The sequence below is a fragment of the Cetorhinus maximus genome, chromosome 3 (genome assembly GCF_964194155.1).
Source record: "Cetorhinus maximus chromosome 3, sCetMax3.hap1.1, whole genome shotgun sequence".
In the NCBI taxonomy this organism is placed as follows: Eukaryota; Metazoa; Chordata; class Chondrichthyes; order Lamniformes; family Cetorhinidae; genus Cetorhinus; species Cetorhinus maximus.
The window spans coordinates 169,409,177-169,430,904 of record NC_135881.1 but is presented as its reverse complement, the minus strand read 5'-3'; the positions used below and the strand labels follow the sequence as shown (position 1 = coordinate 169,430,904).

The window sequence follows — 21,728 nt, the reverse complement described above, 5'->3', positions numbered from 1 at the left end:
CTGCCGCTTCCTCTGAGGATTCCTCAGCTGAGTGAGCGCTGCAGGATCCTCCATCAGAAGATTGTCCTAAAACAATCAAAAGGTAATTGTGCGTTTTTCGGTCTGTTCAGAGTTGGAAATAGGGGTTCCAACCCTGAACAGATATATATAGTGCTACACAGCCAATAAAGTATTTGGACAAAAGCACACAAGATCCCACAAGGTTAAGTAGAGTGCAGTTTATCATCTCAATCACTCTTCTTTATTTCCTTCCCCAGCCTCCTTTCTTTTTCATTATTGATCTATGCTGCTAGTGATACTTTGAGCCATGGTTCTGTTCCAGTTCAGATATCCTGAAATGAATTGTCATTATTGTCCCATGATGTTTATTCAGTACACTAAGCGCTAAAAGAAAAAAGGACGAAAAAAAAAAGGGGAAAACGAAGAAACATGAGGGGGAGAAAAATGAAAAGAAAAGAAAATTGCAAATACATAGTGCCTTTCAAGATCTTAGGGTTGCCTTTCCAATCAATAAAGTAACCTTGAAGTATAGTCACTGTTGTAACGCAGGAAACACAACAGCCAAATTACACACATGATCATCCTACAGACAGTAATGTGATTATGTCCAAAAACATCTTTAATGATTTCAGTTGATGGATAAAGTGTCCAAGATACCAAGAAAATTAACCCCTGCTGCTCTTCAAGTAGCACCATGGGATCATTCACATCCACCTGAAAGGGCTGATGGAGCCTCAGTTAAACCTCCCATCTGAAAGATGGTACCTCTGGAACGTGCAACACTCCCTCAGTACTGCACTGGAGTGTCAGCCTAGATCCTGTGCTCAAATCTTTGTCATGGTGCCTAAAACACTGGCCTTCTGATTCAAAGAGTGTTACCATCTGAGACATGGCTGACATATAAACCAGAATGCCCATTACTTCATTCTATTCAATAAATGATGCATCTTCTTCCTCCAACAGTTCAAATGGTAATAAGTCAAAACAAATTCATCTCTAGTGATGTGTTCTATCTACTAACATAACAATCCAAATTCTTACAAGACTCTATTCAAAAACCGTAATCCTTCATTTTAGAATATTTTGCAGCCAAAACACCAATTTCTTTCCTGACTGATTTCACAAGTTCATCTTCTTAGACAACATCATAGAGAAAACATTTTTACAATTTTTAACAAAAACGGGCAGGATGATTGCACAAACCTATTTTAATTCAATAGAACATTCACTAGATGCTCAATCTTATAATCAAATTGCTAAATGTCAGTACTAAACTGTTTGATCAGGCACATTGACTAGTAAGTTAACCCTTCTCTGGTTCCAATCTCATCCCAACCGGTGACACCAATCAATCTCTTCCTGGATTATATATGAAATGGGTTTGGACAATCCACTGTAAAAAGTGAATGATCTTATCCATAATTTGGCACAAATCTCCTTCTGTGGCCACAATGGCGGTTAGCATCCAAATGGGAAGAGGCTGTGCTTGTCCATTCAGATAGGAGACCGCTTCTCAGATTGAGGCCTTTTCTTACATTGAGTTTTATAGAAAATATTGACGTGGGCAAGATGGGAATGGAGTACAAAAGAAACTAAAATGTGGGTATTGAATTTTGTGTCATGCGTGCTTACAATTAGCATAGTGCAATGGACATCTAACATGCAGCCGGATGAGATGGCGGTCCTGGAACACAAAAGATACAAAAGGTGCATATCATGCAGAATAAACTGCCTCAGTAAGTGCGTCTTTTGTTAAAATGAAGGAAGAGGGTTAGAATCAGCAGAAAGGCTGTGACTGGTCACCTAGTAGGCAAGGTCCTTCAGGGGCGTTCAACCTTCTGCACTATACCCTTGATAGCTGTGTAGGTCAGCACGGGCCTTGACATTTACTGTACAGGGTCTATCACAAGATTCCATTGCTTCTCATCCCCATAGGGACTGATAACTTTGAAAAAGGGATATGAATTTTCCAATGATTGATACAAAAGAATCACATAAGGTTTCAAATGTTAAGGCTTTTATTGTAACAAACAAACTAAAATCAAATTTGAAAACACATTACTTATTAGGCAATAGGGTTGCCAACCCTCCCATAATGGCCAGGAGTCCCCCAGAATTGGCCTCAATCTCCTGGCGGTTAAACAAAGCATTCCAGGAGCATGTATGAGCCCGGCAATGGCAGCCAGGACCAATCAGCCTGCCAATCACAGCCTGAGCTCGGACACCACCTGGTCTTCCCCACGTCAGGGATCAGCTGTCAGCCAATCACAGCCCACGTTCAGGTACCAGCTGACCTTCCCTATGCCATGAGCCTACTCCCTCACCAATGGAAAAGCCCAACTCGGCATTGACGAAAATATCTGAACTGCCTACAGACCACGTGATCAGTGCTCCAATCAGTTGAGGCGATGCCCACTCGGGCTGTAGCGCTGGATTAAAAGGTAATGATTATTAGCCAAGGTTAGGCTCGGCTGAGACTGGCCATATATAGTGATTAATTAGTGTTATGAACATTATTAATTAGCACCGATTTGAATCGGTGGTGACCGGGTGGACTGTGATGCTACAGATTTCAGTTCCTTGAAAGCAACTAGCAGGGGAAGGAATTGTTCAGATTCCGTATCAGAATTTAATGGTGACTGAAAACTGAATCAGTATTCATAGTCGACAGAAACAGCTTACTTGACTCGAGACCAAATGACTAGCTTGATGGAGCAGAGACCTGTAGCTGCTTTCTGCTGTATCTTTGTAGCTGCCAATCTCACATGCATTACATTCAGCTATATAAAACACACAACACCGAAAGAGGCCATTCAACTCAACTAGTCTGTGCCATGACATCACTTCCGCCAACTTCCCATGATGTCACTTCCACCAACGTCTCCTGGAATATGTCCAAACAGAGTTGGCAACCCTATTAAGCAGCTAATACATTAAACTGTAGAAAAGGTATTCCCTTTTAACACAACCTAAAACCCCATGGCATGTTTATACATTACATTACACTCTCAGCAAATATGTAGTATTGTATTTAAAGCCCCAAGCTCCTAGAGGCTTTAACAGGATCTCTTCTCCCTATCCCACCAGGGTGAATCTTCCAGTGTTCTTTCAAACAAAGGCCCTTCACTCAATCTTATGAGCATAATCAAATAGACTTCAGTAGAAAGACACGATCTGGCGACTCCTTAGTCTTTAACTTTCCACAATTTTGGTTTCTTTGAACCAGAAATCCGTCCTCATCGGCACTCAGCTTCGTGACTAACTCAAAAACAATCCTTTTCTTCTGCCTGGTAGAGAAGCACATGTTGCGACTCTTCTTCCCCAAACCTCTGTGTCTGACTGATTCAGAGAGTCTGCAAATCTGTGCACAATAAGACCAGCTGCTTCCTTTGTGTCCAGGTGTTAAAACTTGCATCTTACGTTCAGTAAGTTTTGATCTGGACACGTGTCCCCATGCAACCAGGTCCCATGGGCTAGTCTCTGGGCAGATTTCGTAGGAGGTCACATCCCCCCACTCCAAATTGTATCTTGAATTGAAACACTATTTAAAACATCACTATCTTATACAGTCCAGCATTCACGAAAATACTTTTTCACATACCATTTTTGAGGAAATACCTGGTGCCCTAATTTGCCATGTACTCTTAAGTACAGCATAGTAATTAAAGGCAGCTGAGCTTTCCCAATTGCTGGCTGCCCTGAAGTACAGGTCATCAGAATCTTTTTTTTTATTCATTCATTGGATGTGGGCATCACTGGCTAGGACAGCATTTATTGCCCACCCCTAATTGCCCTTGATAATGTGGTGGTGGGCTGCCTTCTTAAACCGCTGCAGTTCATGTGGTATAGGTACACCCATAGTGCTGTTAGGCAGGGAATTCCAGGATTTTCACCTTGCGACAGTGATATATTTCCAAGTCAGAATGGTGAGCGGCTTGGAGGGGAACTTCCAGGCGGTGGTGTTACCATGTGTCTGCTGCCTTAGACCTTCTAGATGGTAGTGGTCATGGGCTTGGAAGGTGCTGTCTAAGGAGCCTTGGTGAGTTCCTGCAGTGCATCTTGTAGATGGTACACACTGCTGCCACAGTGCATCAGTGGTGGAGGGTGTGAATGTTTGTGGATGGGATGCCAAACAAGCGGGCTACTTTGTCCTGGATGATGTTGAGCTTCTCGAGTGTCGTTGGAACTGTGATCATCCAGGCAAGTGGTGAGTGCTGCAGTGGAGAATGCACACGTTTCTATTCACTGAAGTCTTTACTAAATCTTACACGGCTCTCAATAAAAGCTAATCCACACCAATGCTTCCCAAGGGGTACAGCTAGTACATTCATTCTGATTCAATCACATCACGTGTATTTGAAGGAAGAACATGGAAGGACTGCTAAATTCCTGCAGACTCAAGTTACATTGTACAACCAGCTCTGTACTGCCTCTGTACCCCACCAGATTATGTCACATGTGGCAATCCAGGGCTTTCAGTGAGATGTGGGAGATTTTAAACAATGCTACAGATAGTATAACCAATCAGGAGTGGTTTTGCAACATACAAGAAAAATACACTTCATAAAAATGCCATGACTTGGAAAATATGTGGCAACAACAATTCATAACAATGGTGCATAAAGTACAAGAGCGAAAAGGATATAATAAAATTGGACAAAACAATGGACAGGTTTGCTTCTTTAAAAAAAGAACATTAAAGCCATATAGAATGTATAGTGTGGCTTCACCAGGATGTGAATCAGAAACTATAGTTACGAGGAGATATTTAAGATACTAAGAAGACTGACTGAAGCGGAGAAGGCCACCACTCACCCGCCCCTCAAGATTATAACCCCCACTTTATCCCTCCCTCCCACCCACCTCACTCAGCAATGGAAATGCCTTTGAATGTCATGGGGAGATGGTTAGATTCTCTCTTGTAGATGATCATTACCTGGCAGATGTGTGGCATGAATGTTATTTGCCACTTATCAGCCCAAGTTTGAATATTGTTCAGGTCTTGCTGCGTATGAACATAGACTGCTTCAGTATCTGAGAAGTCACAAATAGTACTGAACATTGTGCGATCAGCCCCACTTATGATCTTATGATGGAAGGAAGGTCATTGATGAAGCAGAAGACAATTGGGACTAGGACACCACTCTGAGGAACTCCTGCAGCAATGTCCAGGGCTGAGATGATTGACCTCAAACAACCACAACCATCTTCTCTTGTGCTAGGTATGACAGTATGTGCTAAGTTTGTACAATAACAATCACTGGCAATAGTTTTTAACCTAAAGAGTTTAAAAGATGGAAAGAGGGTTGTGGTAGGAAGAATGAGAGGAATAGCGACAGATATTTTGTGCATGATATAAAATATAGTGACATATTTAGATATATCTTTGAATCAGAGCATAGAAAGTGTCCATTTGGCCCATCTTGCCTGTTCCAGCTCATTTAAAAAACTATCCAATTAGTCCAACTCTTTCCCTGAAAGTATTTCCTTTCATATATTTATGGAGTTCACTTTTGAAAGTTATTATTGCATCTGCTTCAACTACCTTTTCAGGTAGTGCATTCCAGATTACAGAAATGGGCTGCATAATAAAAAAACCTCATCTCCTCTCTGGTTCTTTTCCTGATTATCTCAAATCGGTGTTTTCTGGTTATCAACACTCACACAAGAACAAATGTAAAACTTCCAGTGCAGTACCTCCATTGTCCCCATTCACTGCATCAGAAACTGGGGTCAGAGCACCTGGTATCTTCAAAGATGCCAACTCCAGTCGTTTGACAGACTTCTCCAAACGTTCCACTAAATCTTGCAACTCTGCCATCACAGATACACTGAAATAAATCAGCCAAAGAGAATTAAACAGACATCTTGAACAGTTAATCATTCCTAAAATATAGAAACAGGTCAGTCTGAGTGAGTAGTAAAAGGATATAATTTACGCGAGCGCAGCTAATATCATGGTTCAAAATTTGTCATTCTTAAGCAATGTATGCCCCAAACAGGTAAACAATGAAAGCCTCCCCTTTTCGGACTCTCCATAACACGGACAGGAAAAATAGCAACAGCCCATTTTCTCTGCAGTGCCGGCAGTCATTTTAATGTCAGTGAAAAATTCCACACTCTGTAAACAAATTTTCCATAAACCTTTGAGCTGTGTTGTACACACACTAAGGTTCACTTAGCCCAGTTATGTAATAACCTGAGTTTGTGTTACAATCAATGCATGTTACACCTTCCTAAAGAGTAATCGCTTTGCTATTAATGGACACCAATGGCATTAGCACTACAATGATGAAATAGCAAACCATTCACCTTTTCTGTCACTATTCTGGTGCACATACTGAATTTTTGGGTTGTTTTTAAAGCACCAAAGTAAATACTGCAGCCAGAAAACAAAGCAAATGCACAATTGAAAAGATTACATTTTTGCTACCAGAATAACTTCCTAGCATGAGCTACAATCTTTTTAGTCAGTCTTAACCAAACTCCATCAGAATCCATCAGCGCCAACCTCCTTTCCCCTGAGAACTTTACGGCATTGTTGAGGTCACGTTTTCGAACTGGCTTAAAGGAAAATTGTCAAGAGTTCTCAAATATCCATTGGTCATGTGAGAGGGTATAAGGTCCATCTCACCCAATGATGCCCTTCCATACTTGATGAGCCTTTCTCTGTCCATTGATGAGAAATTTGCAGTTGCCAGAAAGCATGTTAAAAAGTGCAGAACTTGAAAGGTGATGAGAGCTGATGAATTCTGATGAAGTTTGGTTAAAACTGACTAAAAAGACTGTAACTGTCCTACCTCATGCCAGAAAGTTATTCTGGTAGCAAAAATTTAATCTTTTCATTTATCCTTTTGCTTTGTTTTCTGCTTTAAAAAAAAAGAGAAAAATTAGCCTGTACACCAGAATAGTGACAAATGTAGCAATGGAAGCTTTGAAAGACAAAAATGCAGAAAATGCCAAATAAGTTTTTTTTTTAAGATCAACTGGACACTAAAGAACAAGGGTTGCAGGTAAAAATAGAATTGGTAAATAATTCATTAGAACAAAAGAAATGGCAGGAGTGGGCCATTCAGCCCTTTGAGCCTGCTCTGTCATTCAATAAGATCATGAATGAGCTTCTGCCTTAACTCCACCTCCTCAAATTCCTTAATACTCAAAAATCTATACATCTGCCTTGAATATACTCAGGATTGAGCAACTACAACTCTTGGGGTAGAGAGTTCCATAACCCTTTGAGTGAAGAAATTTAAATGGCAAACCCCTTATTCTGAGACTATGACCCCTAGCTCCTCCCAGCATCTTCTCTGTTCAGCCCCTTAATAATTTTATGTTTCAAATACTTTGCCTCTCATTCTTCTAAATTCTAGACAATATAAGCCAAGTCTACACAATCCATCGTCATAGGAAAATGTTCTCTGCGCTTGCATCCTACAAATCAGGCTGGTGAACTTTTATTGCATTCCCTCTAAAGCAAGTGTATTGTTCTTAGGTAAGGAGACCAAACAGTACTCCAGGTCTGGTCTCACCAAGGCTCTGTATAATTGCAGTAAAACTGCTTCACTCGTATACTTCAATCCCTTTGTAACAATGGCCAACATACCATTTTCATTCCTAATTGCTTGCTGTACCTGCATGTTAGCTTTCTGTGATTCATATACAAGGCCAGTCAGATTCCTCTAAATGCAAATATTTACTAGTCTCTCACCATTTACAAAAATATTCTGCCTTTCTATTTTACCTACCAATGTGGATACCTTCATAATTCTCCACATTATATTCTATCTGAATCTTCCTTGCGTTCTCCTCACAGCTTATTTTCCCTTCCCTTCCAACTTTGTATCATCATAATTTTGGCTCCCTCATCAAAGTTAATGACATAGATTGTAAACACTGAGGGCCAAGCACTGAGGTTTGTGATACATGCCAGATATTGTCTGCCTGTTTATTCCTACACAGTTTTCTGTCCCGTTAACCAATCCTCGATCTATTCTAACATATTACATCCATTCCTATTACCCTAATTTTGAGTAATAACCCGTGTGGTGTCTTACTGAATGCCCTTTTTGAAAATCCAAATACACCACATCCACTGGTTCCTCCTTATCTATCCTGCTAGGTACAATTTTTTAAAAACCCAACAAATTTGTAAAATACAACTTCCCTTACATAACAGTGTTGACACTGCCTAATCAAATTATGATTTTCTGAGTACCATTCCCACATCACTAATAGATTTCAGAATTTTCCCTACTATTGATATCAAGCTAACTGGCTTATAGTTCCTGGATTTCTCTCTCCATGCTTTTTTGTATAGTGGGGCTATTTTGCTACTTCCAATCCATGGGGACTGTTCTAGAACCGAGGGAATTCTAGCAATCAAAACCAATGCAATTCATTATATCTGTAACCAATTCTTTTAAAACTTTAGGATGCTGGCCATCCGGTCCAGGAGATTTGTCGACTTTTAGTCCAATTAATCTCCCCAGTACTATTTATTTATTAATATTACTTTCTTTTAAGTTCTTTGTTCTCATTAGGCCCAGTTCAAGAGAAAAAAAAAGAATCAGAACTTTTAATACTGGGAGCAAAACAGTGTAGTGCTGCCAAGGTCAATTTAGTAATACTGATCAAGGAGAGCCTTTCTTTTCCACCACAACCGACAGACCTGAGAAAAAAAACTGCTTTTGTCAGTAGAATAGCTAGGTACAATATCGAGATTGCTGGCCTCAGCAAGACTTGTCTACCTGAGGAGAGCTCAAGGAAATCGGTGCAAATTGCACATCCTTTTGGAGTAGATGTGAAAAAGGAGATTGGCGCAGAGCTGGCATTGGCTTTGCTGTCATGAACCATCTCGTCAGTAAATTTACTTACCTTCCTAAGGGTGTTTATGATCATCTGATGGTGCTTAAACTCCCCCTGCATGCTAACAGGCAAGCAATTCTCATCAGTGTGTACACCCCTACCATGACCAATCCTGAAGTCAAGGATAAATTCTTCTTGAATGTTACTATGCACATGTCAGCCAAGCTGATAATTCTTGGTGACTTCATTCAAGAACTTTTTTAAAAATTTCTTCATTTATGGGTTGTGTACATCGCTGCCTGGGCCAGCATTTATTGTCCATCCCTAATTGCCCTTGAGAAGGTAGTGGTGACATGTATTCTTGAACCATTGCAATCCATGTGTTATAGGAACACCCACAGTGCTGTTAGGGAGTTCCAGGGTTTTGACTCAGTGACAGTGAAGTAACAGTGATATAGTTCCAAGCCGGATGTCAAGTTCCAAGTTGGGATGGTATGTGACTTGGAGGGGAACTTGCAGGTGGTGTGTTCTCATTCAACTGCTGCCCTTGTCCTTCTAGGTGGTAGAGGTCAAGGGTTCAGAAGGTACTGTCGAGTAGCCTTGGTGCGTTGCTGCAAGTGCATCTCATGGATTGTACACATTGCTGCCACTGTGCATTGATGGTGGAGGCAGCAAGTGTTTAAGGTTGTGGATAGTGTGCTAATCAAGCGAGCTGCTTTGTCCTGGACGGTGTCAAGCTTCTTGAGTGTTACTGGGCCTGCATTCATCCAGGCAAGTGGAGAGTATTCCATCACACTCCTGACCTGTGCCTTGTAGAGGATGGAGTGCCTTTGGGGCGTCAGGAGGTGAATTATTCTCCACAGAATTCCCAGCCTCTGACCTGCTCCTGTAGCCACAATATTCATATGGCTGGTCCAGTTCAGTTTCTGGTTAATGGTAACCCCCAGGATGTTGACAGTGGGGAATTTAGTGTTGCTAATGTCACTGAATGTCAAGGGGAGAAAGTTAGATCATCTCTTGTTGGAATCAGTTATTGCCTGGCACTTGTTTGGTGCGAATGTTACTTGCCACTTATCAGCCCAAGCCTGGATATTGTCCAGTCTTGCTGCACGTGGACACGAACTGCTTCAGTATCGGAGGAGTTACGAATGGTGAACATTCTGCAATAATCAGCGAACATCCCCACTTCTGACCTTATGATGGAAGGAAAGTCATTGATGAAGCAGATGAAGATGGTTGGACCGAGGACACTACCCTGAGGAACTCCTGCAGTGATGTCCTGGACCTGAGATGATTGACCTCCAACAACCACAATCATCTTCCTTTGTGCTAGGTATGACTCCAGCCAGCGGAGAGTTTTCCCCCAACCCTCGATTTCAGTTTTGCTAGGGCTTCTTATTGCCACACTCAGTCAAATGCTGCCTTGATGTCAAGGGCACTCACTCAGGGGGGAGGCGATAGTGGTAATGTCACTGTACTAGTAATCACGAGGATCAGATTAATTCTCTGGGGACATAAGTTCAAATCCCAACATGGAAGCTGGAGGAATTTTAATTCAATTAATAAGTCTCAAATTAAAAGCCAATCTAATGGTGACCACAAAACCATTGTCAATTGTTGTAAAAACTCACCTGGTTCACTAATGTCCTTTAGGGAAGGAAATCTAACGTCCTTACCCGGTCTGACCAACATGTGGCTCCAGACCACAGCAATGTGGTTCACTCTTAAATGCCTTCTGAAAATGGCCTAGCAAGCTACTCAAACCACTGTATCAAACCACTACAAAGTCCAAAAGGAATGAAACCAGACAAACCACCCAGCATCACCCTAGGCACCAGAAACAACAGCAAACTCAGCCCTGTCAACCCTACGAAGTACTCCTTACCGATATCTGGGGGCTTGTGCCAAAATTGGGACAGCCATCCCACAGACTAGTCAAGCAACAACCTGGCATAGTCATACTCACCGAATCATGCCTTAGAATGTCCAGACATCACCATCACCATCCTTGAGTATATCTTGTCCCACCAGCAGGACAGGCCCACCAGAGGTGGCGGCACAGTGGGATACAGTCAGGAGCGAGTTGCCCTGGGAGTCTTCAACATTGACTCCGGACCCCATGAAGTGTCATGACATCAGGTCAAACATGGACAAAAAAGTTTCCTGCTGATTACCACCTACCATCCCATCAGCTGATGAATCAGTGCTCCTTCATGTTGAACAATTGGAAGAAGCTCTGAGGGTGGTAAGGGCACAGAATGTACTCTGGGTGGGGGACCAATGTCCATCAACAAGTGGCTCGGTAACGCCACTACTGACCGAGCTAGCTGAGTCCAAAAGGACATAGCTGCTAGACCAGGTCTGTGGCAAGTGATGAGGGAACCAACAAGAGGGAAAAACACACTTGACTTCATCTTCAACAATCTACCTGTCGCAAATGCATCTTTCCATGCCAGTGCGGGTAGGAATGACCACCACACAGTCCTTGTGGAAACAAAGTCCCACATTCACACTGAGAATTCCCTCCAACGTATTGTGTGGCACTACCACCATGCCAGATGGGATAGATTTTGAACAGACCTAACAACTCAAAACTAGGCACCGTGAGCCATCAGCAGCAGAATTGTAATCAGCCACAATCAGTAACCTCATGGCCCTGCATATCCCCCACTCTGCCATCCCATCACGCCAGGGGACCAATCCTGGTTCAATGACGAGTGCAGGGGCCATGTTTAGAACAGCACCAGGCTTCCCTACAAAAGAGGTGTTAACCTAGTGAACCTACAACACAGGATTACTTGTGTGCCAAACAGCATAAGCAACAAGTAATAGACAGAGCTAAGTGATCCCACAACCAACAGATCAGATCTAAGCTCTGCAGTCCTGCCACATCCAGTTGTGAATGGTGGTGAACACTTAAACAACTCACTGAAGGAGGAGGCTCCACAAATGTCCCCATCCTCGATGATGGGGGAACCCTGCACATCAGCGCAAAAGTTGAGGCTGAAGCATTTGCAACAATCTTCAGCCAGAAGTGCCGAGTGGATGATCCATCCTGGCCTTCTCCGGAGGCCCCCAGCATCAAAGATGCCAGCCTTCAGCCGATTCAATTCACTCCACGGGACATCAAGAAATAGCTGAAGGCATTGAATACTGCAAAGGCTATAGGCCCTGACAACATTCCAGCAATAGTACTGAAGGCTTGTGCTCCAGAACTAGCTGCACCCCTAGACAAGCTGTTCCAGTACAGCTACAACACTAGCATCTACCCGGCTATGTGGAAAATTACCCAGGTATGTCCTATTCACAAAAGCAGGACATATCCAACCCAGCCAATTACCGCCCCATCAGTCTACTCTCGATCATCAGCAAAGTGATGGAAGGTGTCGTCGACAGTGCTATCAAGCGGTACTTACTCGGCAATAACCTGCTCACTGACGTTCAGTTTGGGTTCTGCCAGGGTTGGTAATGAGCACCAGGTGTGGGAAGGGGTCATCAGAAAAAATGAGGTTGGCAGTTGTAACAGCAATCTTGCTAAAGATGTGTGCTGAGCATAAGTTCTTTACCACCGACAGTTTTCCTCCTCCCAAATCACAATAAGACATCTTAGATGCAGGCCCATTCTATGAATTGGCATCTAATCAACTATATCATCACAAGGCAGAGGGACAGGCAGGGTGTGCACGTAATGAAAGCCATGTGCAGCGCTGATTGTTGGACTCACCACCGTCTTATCATTTCATCAAGATCTATCCCACCAGACGCTGCCAGGGCATGAAGGTCCAGAAGTGTATCAAGGCTCAAACAGGCAGTCATGAAAGAATCTCTCAGAAAAACTCAAGAGTCACCTGTGTACAGCAAAAATGGACACTCAATGAATTGGGGGTCACTGGACGACCTTCAGGGATATAGTGTGCTCCACTGCTCCAGGAGCCCTTGGTCCTACCTCTTGTAAGCATCAGGATACTTTTCAAACAAATGAAGCAATTCGGAAACTACTGAAGGAAAAACGCTGAAAAACTTCAATGACAAGTTATCATTATCCAAACACAAAGCCTACTGAAACATCTGCACTGTCCAATTCCAGCTCAGAGAGATGCAAGGCACTTGGCTGAATCAGAATGCAGGCAAATTTCAATCATTTGCAGACCACAATAAACTGGAAGAAATTTTACGATGCTCTGAAATCTGTCCATGGGCCCCAGTCTGCGAGTTCATCACCAATGCTCAGTGCTAAAGCGGGTCAATACTGCTCACAGAAAAAGCCCAAGTTCTAGGAAAATGGACAGAGCACTTTCACCTCATCCTCAATCAGCCTTCATCCATCACTGAAGAAGTTATCTACAGCCTGCCACAGGCCGCCTTCAACTGCCCTCCTGATGACCCTCCTATGCTGTTAGGAATGATGAATGCAATCAAACTCTTTTCTAGCAGCAAAGTTTGAGGAGCTGATTCAATTCCAGCTGGGGTTCACAAAGCTGGAAGTAAATGCCTGGTCAAGAAGCTCACTGAGTCAGTCTATGTGGGAGCAAGGAACCATCCCACAAAGATACAAAGATGCCTCCATTGTCCACTTGTACGAGTGGAAAGGAACTCGCCAATCTTGAGGCAAATCACAGAGGAATCTCACTCCTCTTGACAACATTTTCGCTAAAATCTTTCTGAACCGTTTACTGCAGCATCTTGAGCAGAATCTGCTCCCAATCAATACGGTTTCAGAAAACATCAAGGAACGACAGATATGGTGTTTGCTCCAGGAGAAAAACCAAGAACAGAACATGGACCTCTACTGCATATTCGTCAACCTGACCAAGGCCTTCAACACAGATGAGGCCTTTGGAGGGTAATGGGGAAATTCGGCTGCCCTGAGAAATTCATCACAATGATTTAATAGCTCCATAATGGCGTGCTTGCGCGTGTCCTCGATGATGGCGAGTCTTTTGACCCATTCTTAGTCATTAATGGAGTTAAACAGGGATGCATGCTACCGCCAACCCTCTTCAGCACGTTTTTCTCCACCATGCTCTCCGATGCCTTCCATGATGATGATCCAGGCGTCAAAATCAGATAACACATGGACAAGAAGCTGTTCAATCTCAGACAGCTCGGGGCAAAGGCCATGGTCTCTTAATGCTACAACTTCAGCCTTATGGCCAGCACGAAGAAAATTGAAGCAATGTACCGTGCTCCAGGAAAACCCTATCTCAAGCCCAAGTTTTGAGTCCATGACCAGAACATGCCAGCAGTGGATAAGTTTACTTATTTCAACAGCTCTCTCTCAAGCTGTCTACACTGATGACGAGACATATGCAAAAATTTCCAAAGCAAATTTAGCCTTTGGCAGACTTTGAACATCAGTCTGGGAACAAGGAGGAATAAGTCTGTCTACCAAACTGAAAGTCCATGAAATGAAAGTCCTGCCCACTCTGCTCTACATATGCAAGATGTGGACTGTGTACCAGTGTCATTCCAAGAAGCTCAACCGCTTTCACTTGAGCTGCCTTCAGAAGCTCTGAAAATCAGATGACAGGACAAGATACCAGACACTGAGGTGTTCACCCAAGCTGGCATGCCAGGCATCCATACTATAATGAGACAGGTCACAACTGAGTTGATCATGTAGCCAGAATGCCCAATACTCACTTACCAAAGTGAATTATCTATGGAGAGCTTGAGTCTGGGTGTGCTCTCAAGGTGGTCAAAGGAAACACTACAGCATTGGATACAAATATATAAGGATACAAATACCATCCCAGAAAAAAAAAATGTGTATCAGGAGGTGAAAGGCAGGGAAAAACTTAAAACAATTACAATCACAGGGAAAGGGTACTGTGAAAATTATTAGAACTAAAAGCTGACAAGTCCCAAGGTCCTGATGGATTTCATCCTAGAGTCTTAAAAGGACCGGCTGCTGAAATAGTAGATGCATTGATTTTAATTTTCCAAGACTCCCTTGATTCTGGAAAGGTTCCAACAGATTGTAAAATAGTGAATGGGACTCCTCTATTCAAGAAAGGAGGGAGACAAAGTAGAAAAACTACAGGCCAGTTAGCTTAACAGCAGTCATAATGAAAATACTAGAATCTATTATTGAGGAGGTTTTAGTGGGGCACTTAGAAAATCTCAATGCAATCAGGCAGAGTCAACATGGGTTTGTGAAAGAGAAATCATGTTTGACTAATTTATTGGAGTTCTTTGAGGAAGTACCAAGCAACATGGATAAAGGGGAACCTGTGGATGTGCTGTACTTATATTTCCAGAAGGGATTTGGCAAGGTGCCACATCATTGATTACTATGCAAAATAAGAGCTCATGATGTAGAGGGTAACATATTAGCATGGAGAGAGGGCTGGTTAGCTAACAGGAAACAGTAGGCATAAATGGGTCATTTCGGGTTAGCAAGATGCAATGAGTGGAGTGTCACAGGGATCAGTGCTGGGGCCTCAACTATTTACAATTTATATCAATGACTTGTATGAAGGGGGCCCAATGTATGGTTGCTAAATTTGCTGATGACGCAAGGAAAGTAAGTTATGAAGAGGACATAAGGAATCTGCAAAGGGATATAGATAGGTTAAGTGAGTGGGTAAAAATTTGGCAGATGGAGTATAATGTGGGAAAATGTGAACTTGTCCACTTAGGCAGGAATAATGGAAAAGCAGATATTTAAATGGAGAGAGATTGCAGAACTCTTAAGTACAGATGGATCTGGTGCCCTGGTACATGAATCACAAAAAGTTATGTTCTGGGCTAACGAGGCCCCAAACACTGATGATTACTCTGTCGATTTACTAAAGGGCAAAAAGACAGACAATCATCCAAACTGTCACTTTTGCTTCTAAGTTTTTTTCCATGAAGTTACTGGTATCACCCAAATATTTGGATACCGAAAAAAAGGCAAGAACCCATAAGTGTACCTCCTTCATCACATTTGATTTGGCACTCTATAGATTTTATGAAAATTCTGACTCATCTGATATCCAACTTAAATTTATTTCCATCAGAAGGGTTTTCCTTTATGACGAGGTGCTCCTCCAGTAAAACCCAGCTGCTTCTCAACATTCTATTCCACAATCGCATTAGATGACTCTAACTATTCCTTTTTAGATTAAATTAAAAGCAAAATGCTGTGGATGTTGGAAATTTGAATTAAAAACGAAGAGCGCTGGAAACACTCAAACAGAGTTAACATTTTGAGTCAAATATGACTCTTCTTCAGAACTGGTCCTTCATCAAATTGTATGTAATACAACAGGTCATGTGGTTTGGAGAAGATTTTATCTGATAGATCTCCTAGCTCTACTCAGTTTCTGCTTATCCATAACCTCTGAAAAAAACTGCAAAGTCTTCAAATGATTTGTTTCAAAGCACTTGGTCTAGCTACCCTCCGCTGCACTTACCTTATGCTTCAAGACAACTCATGAGCAGGACAAGAAAGAAAACATGGGACTTATATTTACATGTGGTCACCTGGAAGTTCCCCTCCAAGCCACTCACCATCCTGGCTTGGAAATATATCTCTGTTCTTTCACTGTCGCTGGGTCAAAATCCTGGAACTCCCTCCCTACAGCACTGTGGGTGTATCTACACCCCAGGGACTGCAGCAGTTCAAGAATGCAGCTCACCACCACCTTCTCAAGGGCAATTAGGGATGGGCAATAAATGCTGGCCTAGCCAGCGACGCCCACATCCTGTAAATGAATTTTTAAAATTCTCTCTCAATGTCCCACAGTAAATCATACAGCACCTCAAAAAGTAATTCACTGCGAGAGTAAACTCAGCAGCCAATTTACACACATCATGTCCCACAAACTGAAAACAAGATATTCAACCAGTTAATCTATTTTGGTGATGTTGGTTGAGGGAGTAATATAAAATCGTAACCATTCTATGATTCTAGCACAGAAGCAGGCCATTCAGCTTGCTGAGCCTGTCCCTGTCCTGGCTCTCTGCAAAAGCAATTTAACTAGTCCCAATTCCCCTATCCTTTCCCCGTGGCCCTGCAAACATTTTCCCTTCAGGTGCTTATCCAATTCCCTTTTAAAAGCCCGGATTGAATCTGTCTACCCTCTCAGGCAGTGCATTACAAATCATAATCACTCAGTGCGTAAAAAGTTCTTCCTGATGTTGTCTTTGATTCCTTTGCCAATCAGACTAAATCTGTGTCCTCTGGTTCTCCAATGGGAATAGTTTCTCTCTAAAAGCTCTGTGTAGACCGTTTATGATTTTGAACACCTCTATCAAATTTCCTCTCAACCTCTTTGCTAAGGAAAACAACCCCAGCTTCTCCAATCTATCCATGTAACTGAAGGCCCTCATTCCCACGGAGCCATTCTTGTAAATCTTTACTATACCATCTCCAAAGCCTTCCTAAAATATAGTGCTCAGAATTGGGCACAATACTCCAGTTGAGTTTTTTTTAATAAAAGGTTCATCATAAGTTCCTTGCTTTTGTACTCTATGCCTCTATTTATAGAGCCCAGGATCTTCACTTTCTCAACCTGCCCTGCCACATTCAAAGATTTGTGCACATATGCCCAGATCTCTGCTCTTGTGCCCCCATGAGGACTGGATCCTTTAGTTTATATTACCCAGGACATCAGGAGAACTCCTTACTTTTCTTTAAAAAAAAGTGCCACGGGATCCTTTACGTTCACCTGAATGACCAGAATATGCAGCCGGGGCTAACAATTTGTCACATCTGAAAAAAAATAGCAAAGCTATTTCAGCAGGTAAAGCCATCCCTTAACTCTGTAACAACTAAAATCCCTCTCAAGTAGGTGCTTTCTGCTCTTCTCAGCATCAAAGGAGGGGGCCAAACTAAATTCTTTAAAGCAGTTTTGAAATACCTGATGTCTTGGAATGAAGTTGAGCATTTTCTTTGTTTAGTTATTGATTCACTGGCTACCAATGGGCAAAATATTGTTTGTACACAATTATTAATCACCCAGCTCTCCCTCCCTAGTGCGCTTGAACATATGTGACATTATCCTTCATGATAAATTCCTGCCCTCCATGATTTGGGAATGTCATTCATTCTTAAGGCAAGGCCACCAAGTCCATCACCAAGTAAACTTCCTGGAATCAGATTGCATAATGATATTAAATATACAAAAAGACTTGGGAGATATGTTAAGGATGAAGTGTCTTAAGGAATGAAATATGCATAGCTGTAAGAAGCAGGGATCTATTGTATTACAAGATCAATAAGAATGCATTCAGATGAGAAGCAGCAACAGAATTACCCAATCATAAAAATGAAGGCACAATTTTTTGTTTTGAAGCAAGGAAGGAAAAAGTGACAACATGGTCAGGATATCTAGACATTCCTTTTTTTCTAGTATCATGTTTCTCAGATCAGTTTGAGTACACAAGTTAAACACATTCCCTTTAACAGCTAGGACCTGCTGATGTAGTAACTGGCTAACAGACTTTTGAATAGCAAAAATAGAATTACCTGGAAAAACTCAGCAGGTCTGGCAGCATCGGCGGAGAAGAACAAAGTTGACATTTCGAGTCCTCATGACCCTTCAACAGAACTAAGTAAAAATAGGAGAGGGGTGAAATATAAGCTTATATTTCACCCCTCTCCTATTTTTACTTAGTTCTGTTGAAGGGTCATGAGGACTCGAAACGTCAACTTTGTTCTTCTCCGCCGATGCTGCCAGACCTGCTGAGTTTTTCCAGGTAATTCTGCTTTTGTTTTGGATTTCCAGCATCCGCAGTTTTTTGTTTTTAGACTTTTGAATAGCCTGCTCCACCCAAAGCACTAATGATGAAGCTCTAGGAAAAGCAAGCTTGCTGCAGAATGCCATTTCAAAATGTCATTCCTCTTAAATCCTAGGCTACAAATAAACCTGAAACATTTAATACCCCCTACATATTACGACACTTATTGCAATTTGGAATATGTTTTGAAGATAAACAGCCATATGGAGCAAGATAGTTGTGACCAAGATACCTTGCTGCTGATTTTAACAAGACAGCAGGCCTTAGGGTCACCTAGACAGCTTTTCAAACAAACAGTCAGTGACGCACACAAATGAAAAGGTGAACTCCATCAATCGATGTAAATGGAAGCCTTTGGGTGCACATACAAGGAGGAGAGGGAAGGAATCAGAAATTGTCACAATAACTACCACTGGATTTTTAAGGCAGTGGTAGATTGACTCCCTTGCCTAACAAGAATCTAAAGTTATCGGGGTTAGATGGGAACGTGGAAATCGAAACACAAGGTGATCAGCCACGATCTTATTGAATGGCGGAGCAGGCTCGAGGGGCCAAATGGTCTACTCCTGTTCCTATTTCTTATGTTTATGTTCTTATGGATGAGGATGAAAACCTATGAAAGACAAATGGCAGGAAAAATCAAAATATTTTAATACTGTATACAATTGAAACCATTATTAAACATTCAAAACCAACAACTGATGTTCCTGATGAAGATGCGAGGAGTTTTTACACTGGCCAGGAAATGTTTGGGCAAATTAAATGAACAACCCAGACCATGGCACTCAGTTCAAGTGCTGGTCATCGTTGATATGGTGGGGAAGGAAACCTCCCTGGGCAGTGCTGCACCAACAATAACTTCAGTACAATCTCCAATTTCAACATAGAAACTAAAAGGCAAGGGGAAAAAAAACTAGCTTCAACGCAACTTATATTTATATATGTTACATTTATATATTTTACTTGTATTTATAAGCACCTTTAACATCAAATATCTCATGGGGCTTCACAGGAGCATTATAAAACAAAATATGACACCAAGCCATATAAGGACATATTAGGTCAGATGACCAAATGCTTGATCAAAAAGGTAGGCTTTAAGGAAAGTTGTAAAGGAGGAAAGCGAAGTAAAGGTGCAGAGAGGCGGGGGCGCCTGCCTGCCCACGGGACGAAAAATTCTGCCCCATGATTGTAAACTGACTAACTTAGTCTCATATGTTTGTCAGGGAGAGAAACAGAGTCAGTAGCTACAAGCAGACTGAAAATAATGGCTTCAGTCTTTCCAATATTTAATTGGAGAAAATTTCCACTCATCCAGTACTGGATGTCTGAAAATTTAGCAACAGTGGAGGAGTTGAGAGAGGTGCTTGAGAGGTAGAGCTGTGGGGTCATCAGAATGCATGTGAAAACTAGGTACTTTGCTTTCTGATTATGTCGCACAGGGGCAGCATGTAGATGAGAAATAGGAGGCAGGGTCGGTGCAACCACTAGGCAAATAAGGCAACCACTTAGAACAGCAAAATTTCGGGGGCGGTGGGGGTGAGGGGGGTTGGGGCCAAAAAAAAACTGAATAAACTATTCATGAAATGACATAAGTAAACAAACAGCTTCAGCAGTGTGAATGAAAAAGTCTAGTTCTACTGATATATATCCACACATACTGACATGCATATAGATTTCCATGTATTTACATGCAGTCTTTCCCAAAATTTCATATTATATTCTTCATTCTGTTTGAGACAGTTTTACAAATTTTTACATCAACGTGACTATTCCAAAACTGCAAACCAGTAAATAACATCAAAGAACATAATTTAATCTAGCCCACTCTATCTTAATGACTATTGATTGTGTAAATTATGCTTAAAATCATCTAGTGACTTGCAGGAACACGTGAGCCACATTACATATTATAAGCGTGCGTTTCTTCTAGTACATATCCTGTGACAAGTGTAGAGCAATGAGAATGTACAATCGGCATCATAATATTCTCCTTTCTCATGCAAAATAAATGTGTAATTATAAGTGCATAATTTTTATTCATACTAATGCACAATATTCATTTTCCAAAGTTAACTGTCAGGAGTTGTTGAAGGTTCACTGAGAGCACTCAATATCTTTGCACCAGACCTGATAGGAGAGGGTCAAAATCCTTGGAGGACACCCAAAGTAACTGTGCAGGAGGAGGAGGAGGAGGAGGAAGAGAAGCCATTGTAAGTGATACTCTGGCTACAATTCAACAGATGAGAATGAAACCAGGTGACAGCAGTCCCATGCAGCTGGTGACAGTGAAGAGGCACTGGAGGAGGATGGTGTGGTCAACAATGTCAAAGGCTGTAGACAGGTCAACAAAGAAAGATAGTTCATCTTTGTCACAGTCACATAGGGTGTCAATTGCGACTTTTATAAGAGCAGTTTCTGTACTGTGGCAGGACAGAAACCTAATTGGAGTTCCAGGAAAAATGGGCACAGATTTGGTAGGCAACATCACATCCAAGGACTTTGGAAAGGAAAGGGAGGTTGGATATGGAATGGCAAGATCAAGGACAATGGTAACAAGGGTTGTTTCTTTAAGGAGAGGGGTGACAACAGCATATTTAAAGGAGAGAGGGACAGCACCTGAAGAGAGAACAGTTAAAAATATCAGCTAAAACAGGGACCAGGAAGGGAAGTTGTATGGTCAGCAGTTCAGTGGGAATCTGTGCATTTGAATGCCTCCTGCCCACAGGTGAAAGCATGTGTATTATGCTAACTTCCATGGGCTTCATTTCAGGAAACTCCTCCAAGTCACATTTCTAGGCATTCTGGGTATTTATATTTCCAAACAGATCTGGAAAAGTTGAAGTTAAAAAAAAAGACAAGAAAATGCTGAGAGTAAAGTCAGATGCATCTGCAAAGTAAGACAGACTTGCGCTTATATAGTGCTTTTCAAGACCACTGGATATCTCAAAGCGCTTTATAGCCAAAGAAGTACTTTTGAAGTGCAGTCACTGTTGTAATGTAGGAAAAGCAGCAGCTATTGCACATGCAGCAAACTCTCACAAACAGCAGTGTGATAATGACTAGATAATCTGTTTTTATGATGTTGTTGAGGGATAAATGTTGACCAAGACACCAGAGGTAACGCCCCTGCTCTTATTCAAAATAGTGCCATGGGTTCTTTCACATCCACCCAAACAGGCAGATAGTGCCTC

At 41.9% G+C, this 21,728-nt stretch overlaps 1 protein-coding gene across 2 annotated transcripts in view; it reads right to left on the bottom strand.

Moving 5' to 3' along the window:
- The window catches only part of cap2 (cyclase associated actin cytoskeleton regulatory protein 2), a 245,818-nt gene that overhangs the window by 205,760 nt on the left and 18,330 nt on the right, over window positions 1-21,728 (bottom strand). For both annotated transcript variants that reach the window (XM_078539281.1, XM_078539280.1), the window contains exon 2: window positions 5,698-5,831. In XM_078539281.1, the coding sequence (XP_078395407.1) occupies window positions 5,698-5,821 (124 nt within the window). In that variant the 5' untranslated portion in view covers window positions 5,822-5,831. The remainder of the gene's footprint in view (window positions 1-5,697; window positions 5,832-21,728) is intronic.